At 39.3% G+C, this 14,675-nt stretch overlaps 1 protein-coding gene across 6 annotated transcripts in view; it reads left to right on the top strand.

Annotated features, from left to right (window-relative positions):
- Nucleotides 1-14,675, top strand: part of pde10a (phosphodiesterase 10A) — a 67,091-nt gene that overhangs the window by 38,981 nt on the left and 13,435 nt on the right. For all 6 annotated transcript variants that reach the window (XM_026189933.1, XM_026189932.1, XM_026189935.1 and 3 more), the window contains 3 exons: nucleotides 12,200-12,228; nucleotides 13,215-13,335; nucleotides 14,573-14,622. In XM_026189933.1, coding sequence (XP_026045718.1) covers nucleotides 12,200-12,228; nucleotides 13,215-13,335; nucleotides 14,573-14,622 — 200 coding nt within the window. The remainder of the gene's footprint in view (nucleotides 1-12,199; nucleotides 12,229-13,214; nucleotides 13,336-14,572; nucleotides 14,623-14,675) is intronic.

Here is a 14,675-nt window from a genome sequence, read left to right as displayed (position 1 = left end):
GTATCAGGCAAGGCTGCCCCATCTCCCCATACTTATTTCTCATCTGTGCTCAACTCCTCTCTGATTATATTAAACGCAGTCCTCTGAAAGGTATAACAATTGCGGATGAAGAAATATTCATTAGTCAACTTGCTGATGATACCACTCTCTTTTTAAAAGATGCTTCACAGGTGCAGATGGCTATTAACACAATTAATGCATTTTCTTTAGCTTCAGGACTCCACCTAAACATTGGCAAATGTGAACTGCTTGCCCTTAGAAATTGTACCAGTCTATCTATTGCTGGCATCCCAGTGAAAGAGTCTGTCACTTACCTTGGTATAGTCATTAATAAAAATCAGTCCACCAGGTGCTCCCTTAATTTCACTCCAATTTTGGACAAAACACAACAAAAGCTAAATGCTTGGCTGCAGCGGGATTTATCCATTAAAGGGAGAGTTTTACTCACGAAAGCAGAGGGTTTATCTCGTCTAACTTATGCTGCTTTGTCTCTTGATGTAAATAAAGAAACCCTGGCAGATATTGACAGACTTATTTATAATTTCATATGGAAGAATAGAATTCATTATATTAAAAGATCAGTTTTATCCAACTCATACCAACATGGTGGAGTAAACTTTCTTGACTTCTCCTCATTAAACAATGTGTTTAAAATAAACTGGATTAAACAATTTTTCAGGAACCCAACCTCAATTTGGAACTTTATTCCCAATTATATTTTCTCAAAAATTGGTGGTCTTAACTTTCTTTTGCTTTGTAATTACAATATCGATAAAATCCCTTTAAAACTATCCAACTTTCATAAACAAATGCTTCTTTCCTGGTCATTGATTTATAAACACAATTTTTCTCCACATAGATACTATATTTGGAACAATAGAGACATTTTATACAAACATAAATCTGTGTTTTTAAGTAATTGGTTTGATAATGGGACTCATCGTGTTGCACAACTTATAAATCCAGCTGGAGGTTTACTCTCTTACTCAGAATTTTTGAATACATATGGTCTTCCTGTTCCACCAAAGGAATATGCCATAGTGTTTGATGCTATCCCTGCTGGGGTCTTAATGTTGTTTAGAAATCTTGTTGTTAGTGATTTGACCCCTTTACCACTGGATCCTGCTGTTACTTATGTCGGTCAGGTGTGTTTCCCTTCTGTAAGGAGGAAAAACAACCGTGAAATACGAACTCTGTTTCAAAAAGACAGAACTTGTGTCCCAACGGCTGTCGCCTACTGGAATAACTTATACCAGGACTTGGAATGGGAGAAGATTTGGACCTTACCGTCGAAATTTCTATTAAATAACAAAGTAAAGGAAATATCTTTTAAAGTTATTCATCGTTTTTACCCAACTAGGTCTTTTCTTGTACGTTATAAAAAGGACATTGATGTTAACTGTACATTTTGTAGTTGTGTGAAGGAAGATATTTCTCATTTATTTTGGTCATGCTTATACACGAATCTTTTCTGGCAAGAATTTTGTGTTTTTGTTGTTTCCTTTATCCTTTCTGAGTTCTCTCTTTGTTACGAGAAAATATTGTTTGGTTTCTTTAAGTACCCCATGCACAGGGCAAACGAATTTTATTTGATTAACTTATTGATATTATTGGCCAAATTTCATATACATAAGTCGAAATTTTCTAACGCAAAACCATCCTTTCGGTGCTTTTTAAATGAAACCAAACAATATGTTAAAACCATACAACATTCTCAAAATCAAAAAGCTGTCAAAACCATAAACTTATGTTCCCTGTTCAATATCATGTGATTCTATAATAGACTGTGTCTATTTTGCTTTTTTATACGAACCCCCTGACATTGTGTTTGCTATTTTGTATTTGTATATCTGTATTTTGTGCTTTTTCAATAAAAAATAAAAATAAAAAAATAAAAAAACAACATCAGCTGGTTGTAAGCTAACATTATGCCAGCTAATGTTAGGCTTGAATGGCCCATAAATCACAGTTTCCCTCTGATAAACAGTTTCATTACATTCTCGTGTCATTTGAGAGTCCAACAATGTTAGATTCGCTTCAAAGAAAGTTTCACTACCAATGACAGACAGAAGCTAACAGAGGCTAATAGCAGCTAACAGAGGCTAACAGTAGCCGTTACCAACAGAAAACTTCAGAATATCCTCAGCAACTCAACTCAGTGTCTCAGTCATTGTACAGAAGTGAGCTTCACTGGCTCACTGACCTCTCAAAGTTTTACAACGTCCTTCAGAGTACACAGACGTGGATATATTTTGACAGCTGAGATGAAAGGGTTACATTCCCCACAGATGAATAGGAGGCAGAGTTGTTTGTCCTACACCGGCCACTGTCGCTAGGATTATGCACTCGAAGTGAGGGTGTAAAGGTGCCAGTGTACCCTCCTCATTGGTCACTTAAAGCACTGCTGCAATACAGTCACTTCTATGTATGCTTACTGTTAAGGAGCAGGGAGCCGCTGCAGTATTCTCCCAAACGATAGGTGTAGCCACACACAGACAATGCTGCTACATCAGTGCTGACACAGCAAAAGAAGAAGTAAAAGCCAGAAGAAAATACATAACAGAGTGGATTTTTTCTTCATGTACACAATATCTCAACTCAAGCATTTCTTTCTGTATATTGTGTAAATTCATCAGAACAGCGATAAAAACCATTTCATATTTAGGTGTGTTTATTGCAAGGTTCAAAGGAAACTCATGTAGCATTACTTTGCTACATTAGAATAATTTCGATACGCTATTTCTGATCTGTGGTAGTTAGAATACTTCATTCAGCTACTGTTTGTACTACTCTTAAACTGAGTGGGAGGAGACCAGAGTGAAAACGTCAGCAATCAGCTATCTAATTCAGCCACATCTCTCTTTGACTTGATCTTTACATCACATCATGAGTAATATTACTAAGTCCACTTCCTCTGTTAGACCACTGCAAGTAGACGCTTTGGCACCACTCTGAAGCCTCTCTGTAACTTCCTCTCAGTGGCTGTATCCACTCAAATGACAAACACTGTCTAATTTCTGGTTGATCACACAGGATGAATGGGTCACTGTGTTAGATTGATGGCTAAGAGTGTGTATCTGACTTCTAGCTAGTATTTTACACATTTTTCCCCTGTGTGTTAACGAAGTAATGAAGTACTTCCTGTGGTACTGATGAAGGTAAAATAGTTCTCTCTAATGACATATTACTTAACTCATCTTTTATTCGCACTTGTAATAGATGCAATTGATTTTATATTTTTTATGAGTGCAGCAACAGCAGGATTTGTCATCATGTGACCGTCATTGAGATAACCACTGCTTCCTGGAAGCAGTCCCTGCAGCCAGTCTTGTTCTCACTTATCATGTGATGGACAACACTGGATTACATAAATCAGTTGGTCTGCACACGCAAGTGTGTATGTGTCTTTGTGCAGAAGTTGTGTTGCACCCTGCAACTCCGGAAAAAGGATTCACATTTGCACGCTTTCTTTATTGAGTTGAATCTGCTGTGCAGTTATATTACAAATATTTCTTGTCATAATAATCAAATTATAGTCTTTCTGTAATGTGTTTTTTTAATCATTGTTTATTACTTTCTTACTTCATACTGTGTCGTTTATTTATCAAGATGAGGCTTCAACATTCAAAGCTGATTGCTCTCAACAGCGCATTACACTGCTGTGCTGCCTTAAAGCCGCCAGAACACAGAAACGCTGTTTCCCAGAATCCTGCTGATGTCATTTGACCATCACACCTCCTTTGACCAGGGTCCCACTGGCAATGTTTACTTCACACGACACGGGACAATTAATAAATCCCAAATTCTCTGCTGCACCCATTCAGAGGCCCCTCGTTACTCATCTGTGCCTTCTGCAATGCACACACACTCACAGACAGACACACAATGTATATCAATGTGTCTGTTTGTCAGACCATGCAAGGCTTTTTAGCTCTGAAACTCCTGCTCATCCATGTAAGGTCTTTTAAACAAGGAAAAGTTGTTCCGTTAAGTCAGTCAGAATTGGATTATGTTTGAACTAGAACAAGAACAGCTGTTTTCATTACTGATTTTTTTTTAATTAATCATTTAAGTAATCAGTGCAGCATTAGCATTTTGCAAACCTAAACTATGAGGTCATTCATAGAGGAGGATGACATCATCTCTGAATTCACATATCTTGCAGCAAAACTGCAAACCTCAAGAACTCTGAAATAATCTGTGGGCAGGTCCTCAACAGTACGTGTTGCAACTTAGTTTATTACCTACAGAACAGGAAGACCTCAAAATAAGACCGTTGCTCATCCAAACAACCCCCAAACTCTGCACTGCACTTCCTCTTTCAACACCAAGTTTCAAGGGCGCTACATTGACAAATGTTTTGGGCCAAAGTTCTTTATCTCAACAATTGGTGTTTTCATTCCCTTTGCCACAGGTGCATTAGATCAAGCACCTAGCCGTGCAGCCTGCCTTTACAAGCATTTGTGAAAGAATGGTTCTTTTTACAGAGCTTTTTGAATTTGAGTGTGGTACTGTAATAAGATGCCACCACCGAAACTAGTCAGTTTGTGAAATTTCTTCCCTTCTAGATAATCCACCATTAACTGTAAGTGGTGTTATTTTAAAGAGGAAGCGTTTAGTAACCACAACAACTCAACCACCAAGTGTCCGGCCGTGTAAAGTTGCTGAGTGGGTGGCACCAAGTGCTGAGTCGCAGAGAGGGTAAAAGCCACAAACGCTCAGCTGATTGCTGATTTCCAAACCTCCTCTGGCATTAACATCAGCACCAAAACTGCATCAAAGGAGCATCATGGCATGGGTGTCCATTTAGGTTTAGGAAAAGATTTAGGGTTTTGTTTGTTTGTTTTTTACCTTATCCGAATAATAAGTTATCAGAGTTTTACAAGGATAAATTGACTACTTGAGTAATTGAAGTAACATGTCCCTGTCAGGCTAGGTTCCCTGCTTGATCAATAATCCTGTATAGTTTTTATTTTACTAATATAAGTATATAGACATTTTTTTCTTATATTCTTAACTGTATATGTGTAACAATTAAAATTTATACTTTTATTTTATACTTTAAATTTATTTATTCGTATTATATTGGTTCGATGGAAAATACAGGGTGGGCCATTTATATGGACACACCGTAATAAAATGGGAATGGTTGGTGATATTAAAGTCCTGTTTGTGGCACATTAGTATATGTGAGGCGGCAAACTCCTCAAGATGGGTGGTGACCATGGTGGCCATTTAGAAGTCGGCCATCTTGGATACTACTTTTGTTTTTTCAATAGGAAGAGGGCCATGTGACACATCAAACTTATTGGTAATGTCACAAGAAAAACAATGGTGTGCTTGGTTTCAACGTAACTTTATTCTTTCATGAGTTATTTACAAGTTTCTGACCACTTATAAAATGTGTTCAATGTGCTGCCCATTGTGTTGGATTGTCAATGCAACCCTCTTCTCCCACTCTTCACACACTGATAGCAACACCGCAGGAGAAATGCCAGCACAGGCATCCAGTATCCGTAGTTTCAGGTGCTGCACATCTCATATCTTCACACCATAGACAATTGCCTTCAGATGACCCCAAAGATAAAAGTCTAAGGGGGTCAGATCGGGAGACCTTGGGGGCCATTCAACAGGCCCACGACGACCAATCCACTTTCCAGGAAACTGTTCATCTAGGAATGCTCGGACCTGGCACCCATAATGTGGTGGTGCACCATCTTCTGGAAAAACTCAGGGAACGTGCCAGCTTCAGTGCATAAAGAGGGAAACACATCATTATGTAGCAATTTCCAATATCCAGTGGCCTTGAGGTTTCCATTGATGAAGAATGGACCCACTATCGTTGTACCCCATATACCACACCAAACCATCACTTTTGTTGTTCCAACAGTCTTGGAGGGATCCATCCAATGTGGGTTAGTGTCAGACCAATAGTGGTGGTTTTGTTTGTTAACTTCACCATTCACATAAAAGGTTACCTCATCACTGAACAAAATCTTCTGCGTGAACTGAGGGTCTGTGGTGGGGCGTGGTCTGCGGTGCAGGTGCGTCCGCACAGCACCGCAGACCACGCCCTACCACAGGGTCCTGTTCCAATTTTTGTTTTGCCCATTCTGCAAATTCTGTGCGCCGATCTGGGTCATCCTCGTTGAGATGCTGCAGTAGCTGGAGTTTGTAAGCCATTTGTGAGTAGCTAATATCCGCCGAAGGGATGTTCGACTGATGCCACTCTCCAGTGTCATGCGGCGAGTGCTACGCTGTGGGCTCTTGCTGAATGAAGCTAGGACAGCCACTGATGTTTCTTCGTTAGTGACAGTTTTCTTGCATCCACATTTTGGCAAATCCAACACTGAACCAGTTTCACAAAACTTAGCAAGCAGTTTGCTAACTGTAGCATGGGAGATGGGTGGTCTCGTAAGGTGTCTTGCGTTGAAATCTGCTGCAATGACCCGGTTACTACGTTGACCAGATATCAACACAATTTCTATCCACTCCTCACGTGTTAACCTCTTCGACATGTCAATGGCTGTGAACAAAGAGAAACTTGTAAATAACTCATGAAAGAATAAAGTTATGTTGAAACCAAGCACACCATTGTTTTTCTTGTGACATTACCAATAAGTGTGATGTGTCACATGGCCCCCTTCCTTTTGAAAAAACAAAAGTTGTATCCAAGGTGGCCGACTTCTAAATGGCCACCATGGTCACCACCCATCTTGAGGAGTTTGCCCCCTCACATATACTAATGTGCCACAAACAGGACTTTAATATCACCAACCATTCCCATTTTATTACTGTTTGTCCATATAAATGGCCCACCCTGTAAATACCCAGAAATTCAGTTCTGCCGTGCAAAAACTGGTGTATGTTCTGAATAGCTACAATAAAGTAGACATCCTCTTCTATTCTACTGGAGAAGCATGTGGAAAAGGGAGTCTCTATCCTTACTGGCCTGGTCTCCAGCGGCAAGAGAGTTAGGCCAAGTTAAGCAGCTGATACTGTTTCTCAGATGTGTTTAGAGGCCAGGCACAAGCAGACAAAGATGTGCTTGTGTAGCAGTACCTCATACCCCACCACTGTGATAAGAGAGCAAGCTCACCTGCAGGGCTTTCCAGGGAGGGGAGGTGGATGCCCCTCACCTCTCCCTACGCAGCGCTCATGAGACACTTTGAGTTTCAAATGGTAAAAAACATTTGGTAAACATAAGTAGACGTTTTAATTAACATGCTGGCTCTTTTAAAGCCTTTTGCCAGAAATGTAGAGCAGGTTAATGAAAAGTAAAAGAAAGAAGGAGGACTCGCTTGTTGCTTGTTGGCACTGAAAAAGAAGAAGAAGAAGACTGCTTTTTTTGGCAGCTCCAAATCCTCCATGCAGCAGGTCGATGCAGGACAACCACTAGGTCGACACATATTGACCGCTGAGTCACTGCTAGCTGACCGTCCTGTGGGAGACTGTGTATCTGTAGTGGTGGATCAATAAAGAGCCCATAAAGTATCGTACGCATTAGACCTGTCTGACTGAGACATTTTTCTTGTGCAAGACCTTCGCCCAGGGCTACTGATATCTTCTAGATGCTTCTTCATATCTATCTATCATCTATCTATCTATCTATCTATCTATCTATCTATCTATCTATCTATCTATCTATCTATCTATCTATCTATCTATCTATCTATCTATCTATCTATCTATCTATCTATCTATCTATCCTATTCTATTTTCCTTGCTGTCATCACATAGTTGTTCTATCAGAGTCACTCCCACTGTTTTGTTTACAGTGCTTTCAGCAGTGTTTGCAAGAGTACGACTGTGGACAATAAATTGTATCGGGACATAGGGCGACACAGTGTAATGAAATAGTCAAATAGTCAGCCTTATCCACTCAGCAGTGGTTTCCAAACAAAACTAGTACATACTGTATTTACTGTACCTGATGAACCAAAGCTACTGTGCAGCAGGTTTTGGGGGGCGGTGTAAATGGTGTGATGAAGTTTCTAAAAGAAGTCAGTTCAGCCTCTGCAGCGTTCAGGAGTTGCTCGACAGTTGTGTTTAGTGTTCACTGTCGACTGTGCTGGCAGTATATTTTCTAAGAACATGTCAGCACTCTCCTGGTGTGTTTACTGAAATCACAGCAGGTTCCTGAAAATAAGGGAAGGTATTAACAGGCGGCTGGTTTTTGTCCCAGCGTTGATGGCTGGCCCGGTGATAAAAATCACAGTTACACACGCGCAAACACGACTAAAGCGAATGTCTACCCCAGGGATAGCTCTGTTATAATCCCATGACACATGTGTGATGAAACAAAGATCTTATATCTGTAACATTTCAGTTTAGTCTTTTGTTTTTGGTGCTGGTGGTCATGCAGAACAAAGCAGCATATGTCTTCTCATACACACACACAAAAAGCCAAAGAGCTAAGCTAGGAGGTAAGACAAGATATTTTCTGGTTTCTAGGAAAGACAGTTATGTGAGAGCCATGCTGAACCTGCACCTGCACCTGCTGAATGTGTGCATGACCCTGCATGCAAACTTTAAAAGAAGCTGCTGGAACTGTTCCAGCTGGGCAAAACTGGTTCAGCGCAACAGATTTAAAGGGCTTTTGTAACTCTATAGTTTCCAGGCATAGAACGGTTCTACTTTTCACCTCAACAGTGTTTATCCCACAACTACAACTTATTCCTGTTCATTTTTAGCTCCTTAGACATTTTGTGGTGTGCAGACACACAGGGTTCAGAGTTCTGCTAATAAAATGCTAACTGAGATTTTGTCTCTGTACAGTAACTAGACCTGTAATGAACATTGTCTGGTCACAGTTTTACTTTTTTAGGAGGGACATTTAGGATGTGTTCCTGTGAAGCTGACAGAATGACTTATATTTTTATGTAGAAGAACCTGGTCAATTAGTTTTGTTGGTTTAAGAAGTATTTTTGTTTGTTTGTTGTAAATACCATTATAAAATCTTCCCATCAGTGTAATATTTTCCTGATATGACTTTTTTTTCTGGTTCATTCTTATGTTTTTGGCATTGCTGGATAAGTGGCGCAACTGACTTTATGGGGATCCTCCACCAAGGCCAATGCTCTGCGTTTCTATTTTGAATAAAGCGATCTAAATATGCAATATGCATTTTGTTTTGGTTTTTTTATACTCTTACTGACAGACAGACAAAGAGATAAATATCACTGAGCACATAAATCCACCGCAGTGGGAGCAGGATAAAATAATCCACGCGTCTCCTGGAGCAGCATCACCCGTCAAACAGAGCCTTTTCTAAAGTGCCGTTTCCCACGCCTCACCACCCTCTAGTGAACCTTGTTGCCGTGGGTGAGGAGAGAGAGGTGATGCAAGGGGCAGCACTGTGAGGGGGGTCACGGAGAAAGAAAAAGCTGCTGCTCATGTGCTGAACAAACGACAAGGCGAAAAATGACATAAGTTACGAGCCAAATAGCAGTGAGAATTGCAATTTCCTGAGTTGTATTTGCATAGATGGGTTTTTTCTTTGTTTGTTTTTTGTAATTAATTTAGGTTTATTTACACAGCCCTCTTTCTCAAGCATCTTTAATTACGTTAGAATTTTTGCACACCACACAGATCCTGTCCCACACTGAATCATATTGCATGCAATTCAAATGATTCTAATCATTTTCATTGGTTTAGAGAGCCTTGGTGCCCTTCAGATAAGATTTTAAAGAGTGACACTGTTTTTTGTGCGGTGACCCGTCTCTCTATGAGGGAAGTGGAATCAAAGTCAGAAAGAAAACTGTCACGCATCAGTGTTTGTGTTAATATGGCTGCTCTGAACTGCTGTAAAAAATGTAGACCACTTTTTAAACCAGTAATACTGTCATAGCTGCCCTTTAAAGGGATTAGTGTCTGATTATTTTAGGCCTCAACAAGTCATTTTTAAAAAAGATAATTTTTTTCAGTGGGGCTTGAAGTCTTTTTCAAGTGCAACTTTCTGTCGTCTGATTGACGTCAGCAGCCAGCGGTTCACTCTAAAATAGGTCTCATGGCTAAGTTAGGAAACTCATAGCATACTGCAGGAATGTTTAAAACAACAAACAATGTAGACGGCTGCAATTCCTTTCTTCACATGTTCAAAGAGGCTCGTTTCAAAGGATGGCCAGCTCGAGTCAGCACTTCAGTGGATGTTTCTAAAATTTGCCCAGCTCTTTGCGTGGTTTTGATCACATGAAAAGTTATCAAAGAGATCTCAGCGGTTTATGTTCTCGTGTGCTGTTGACCCACGTGTACCGAAGAATCACTTGAGCTGTGTGAATGGTTTTATTTTCAGCCCAAGTAGCACTCCCAGACACACTCCCAGATTATGAGTCCAGAAACTGTTATGATTGGCTGAAGCTTTCATAATTATCACATACTTCAGTGTCTACATCCAAAGACAATAGTCATATGTCTCCCCAGCAGCCGTAAATTACACAAGGAATCTGCACTTGAAGCCGCAAAGTTTTGGACTCGTCAACTTAAATGAATATCTCTCTTAATTTTGTTTTTAAAGGAACGCCATTTAAATAAATACCTCCCTGCATTAAGTAGATAAAATATTCATCCATTACTTATAGATAATGAGTATTGATGCTTTAAATACGCCATCGTTCGTATTTGTTCACCTGACGACTATTCTGAGGACAGCATATGGTTTTTCTTATTTGCTGCTCGTGATGTTGGCCTGTCGTGATCCATCAGTCCACAGCTGAGTATCCATCCATGCAGTGTTTAAACAGCCAGGGAAGATTTATGACTCTCTGACTCTTGATTTTCAAGGTTTTAATATAAAAAAACAATGACTGCCTTCACATTACTCAGACTTTGTAACAATTAAAAGCATTTTGAAGTTCCTCTTACAGAAGTAGCATCATCTGACTTAATCCGTGGCTCTTCTTCACAGCATGTCTTTGTCCTGTCTTCCTCCCCTCACTCTCAACCATTCGCGGCAGATGGCCGCCTGGTTCTGCCAGGGATTTCTTCCTGTTAATAGTTTTTCCTTCCCACTATCACCAAAGCGCTTGCTCATAGGGGGTCATTCAATTGTTGGGGTTTTCCCTGATTTCTCTGTATGATTGTAGGGTCTTTACTTTACAATATATAAAGTGATTTTACTTGATATTGGATTGATACCAAAATTTTCAGTATCACAATGTAACAACAGCAAATGTACAAGAGTCCTTTAATGTTTTAGGAGCTTTGGATTTTATGAGCAAAGCTTGAATTTCTGTAGCGATTCTTCCTTAGGCTGAGATTTGGCAGGTTTATCAGCGATCATGTTGTTGCTGTGTGAATAATCACAACACAAGGGTCAAGTGTGTGGAGGCCGCTGCCTGCTGAATGCATTGCCTGGGCATTCCCTAACAGAAAAGGTGGTGATGCTGGTTAAAGTGTTGTAATTTTGTATTTTCTAATTGGTTTTTCATTTTTCATCTTATCCTGGGCATTTATGCTGACAAACTTTACCAAACTGACAAGACTAAAACTAAGGACATTAGTTTAATTAATTTTGGTTAGTTTTTTTTCTTCTTCTTCTTTTTTTTTTAACAAAAGTCTATTTTTATTTTCATTTTGTTTTCTTTTGTTTAACTGAAACGCTTCACCACATGCTTCATCACCAACTGCTTCCTGCTTTTGATTAATTTGTTCTTACATTGTTTTTATTGTTTTACATTGCTGTTTTATTTACTGTTACATTGTTTTATATTTCAATTTCTTGTGTTGTAAAGTGCTTTGTGATTTTTTTCTTATCTGTGAAATAGGTAATTACTTACTTACCTACTTACATCTGCATTTAGCTATTTTCTTTTTACATTTTTCAGTTTTGTTTTATTTAATCATTAGAAGCAAATTGTTTTAGTTAATGTGGATTTTAATAAACTAAAACTAAACTAATAAACTTAAAAATAATTTGCAAAAGTTTTCACAGAATGTGATTATTCATGTCTTAGTTAGTGGCCAGATCTTAATCTACTTTCGATTCATCCCTAAAAGGGAGTTTTTCCTTCCCGCTGTCACCAGGTACTCGCTCATAGGGGGTCCTGTGATTGTTGAGGTTTTCTGTCTATCGTAGGGTCTTTACCTTGTAATATAAAACTGCTTGAGGCAGCTGTTGTTGTTGCTATGTAAATATAGAATTGAACTGAAATTCATGTCATTTATTTTAAACTTTATTTTTAACTTTCTCTCTTTACAGATGACACATCCTCTAAAGAAGTCAGCAGGGTAGGTGTTTACTTTATTTATCATCTTATTTTATATATTACATTCTGTATATTATAACATAATATTGTCCTTCAGTAACTGTAAAAATGGCTTGATGCTATTTAAGAACTGCACACACTGAAACAGTTGTGTTTGTCCTTGTCCTTACTTTATTTAGTCTAGTGCCTTTGTATGACTTTGTCAAAGGGATAACATCAATATAAAGAATAAGAAAACATATGGTTGGACCATAAACGCATCATGTGTGTCACAGTTGTTGGGAAAGTTAGAAAGGTTCAATGGCTATTGTTACACATACTGCATGTTCACACCTTTGTCATTCACACCATCAGAAGACCGGGTGTCAGCACCCACAGCGAGGCCATGACGCGGAGGAGAAGGAACTAACACATGCACACACAGGGGAAAAAAAGGGGGAAAAAATTAGGTCCACTTGGCCCCTCAGTGCGTCACCCATACGTCTGTGCAAACAGGATGTGGGAGGATAGAAGGCGTCCCATGGGGAAGGGTTTCTAGTACGCCACTCTCCTTGCCGTCCTGTCCTCACACTCACGGCAGGAGCAGAACTAGACCGCTCTCTTGCCCCGTACTAGCCGGGAGGTTTGCCTCTTACATAACCGCAGTTTTAAGCTGAGGCTGACCAGCACAGCTTGCCAGAGCTCTAATCAGAACTGTGGGGATCTGGTGGCCTCCTTGCAAAACTGCAGGGGGATCCCTGAGCTAGAGTCTAAGGGTGGGGCGGGGAGTAATGTTATGATGAATGGCTTTGTCTTTGTGAATGGCATTAATCCCCTTTCACTGAGAAACAGAAAAAAAAAGTCATTTGACCTGGAGTAATCTGCAGTAACATTAGACTGAATGCAGTAGAGAATGAAGGTTGTTGTCAGGTTTTTCTGCCTCGTTGCACTTGCTGAATTTTGATATTCAATCTCAGTGTTTGTGCAAGACTGCACAGATCCAATTTCTTTGTGTCTTGTGTCCAACAGTACCAGGACACAAATGTGCAGGGTGTGGTGTACGAACTCAACAGCTACATAGAGCAGCGCCTGGACACTGGAGGAGACAATAAACTCCTGCTCTATGAGTTGTGCAACATCATCAAAACAGGTAAAAGTAAACATCAACCAAAAGTGGATTTTTGCAAAACCTCTCGCGATGAGCACGGCTTCAGATACTCTGGGTGTCATTTCAGCACCGTAATAGTGGAGGAGCAGGATAAGCTCAGATGCAGCAGGAAGTTTTGTCCGTTTAAAATCAAATTTGGTGCACATGTACTTTTCTAACACCCACTTTAGTAAACCCCACCCACATGCTGATCCAATAAACAAAAGTAAGGATAAGAATTACTTGCAAATTAGCAAAGCAAACCAAATCATGTTTGTCACTTACAGGCCAATAAACCAGAAAATTGAGTTATGTAAAAGGTTAAAAACAATCACTCTTTTTTATTTTATTGATTCAGTTCATAAAGTATTGATGGATTATTTGTTCCTGTTTCATATTATGACTCCATCTTAATGACTGGGAGAATTTCATAAGCAGTGATTCAAAGTTATACTTTTATAATGAATCTGAGTATAAAGGTTCACTTTATCCAAACCTCATTTCTCATTAACTGCTTGATCACTTGTGCACTGACTGCACCACCAGGCTCTCTGACTCCACATTGTATGATAACATGACCTATATATCTGTGTGAAGTAGGACTGGAAAGGAGAACTGGGAATGAGATGCACTGGATGGCAGTCAAAGCTGTCGGTCAGAGTACCCTTGTAGTTATCTAGGACATTGTTAATAGATTGGTATTAGATTATAACGGGGGGGGGGGGGGGGGGGTGGGGGGGGGGGTGGGGGGGGGGTCTCTCTGTTGTCTTTATTTTTCTCGCTGATATCTGCCATTTATTTTATTTTATTTCATTTTTAAAATTTTATTTCAGGTAGTCAGATAGGGTTCAGGCAGAAGCACCAACTAATACAGTATTTAGTCAACAAAGAAAGCAGTATTTCATAATTATGAATAATTTCAGGTAGGTAAGGTAGGAGTTTTTAAAACAAATATTTAAACTTAAAAAGATAAGATAAGATAACATAGCCTTTATTAGAGATATTACAGCAGTAGGAATATATAATACTCCAGTAACAGAATAACGATAGATAGATAGATAGATAGATAGATAGATAGATAGATAGATAGATAGATAGATAGATAGATAGATAGATAGATAGATAGATAGATAGATAGATAGATTGATTGATTGATTACACACACATTCGCAGCATTTGGCCAGATTGTATTTTAGTCACTTGCTCTGCACATCTGTGTCTCATTTTTTTTTTCCTGCAGCAACTAAAGCTGATGGATTTGCACTTTACTTCTTGGGAGAATGCAACAATGTGAGTTCTGACTTCTTCTGTTTTTTTACTGATGCATCTCTGTGTATATGTTC

The sequence above is a fragment of the Astatotilapia calliptera genome, chromosome 13 (assembly GCF_900246225.1).
Source record: "Astatotilapia calliptera chromosome 13, fAstCal1.2, whole genome shotgun sequence".
Lineage (NCBI taxonomy): Eukaryota > Metazoa > Chordata > Actinopteri > Cichliformes > Cichlidae > Astatotilapia > Astatotilapia calliptera.
Note: the sequence above shows the minus strand (reverse complement) of the source record. Positions and strands in the feature narration are given on the sequence as shown.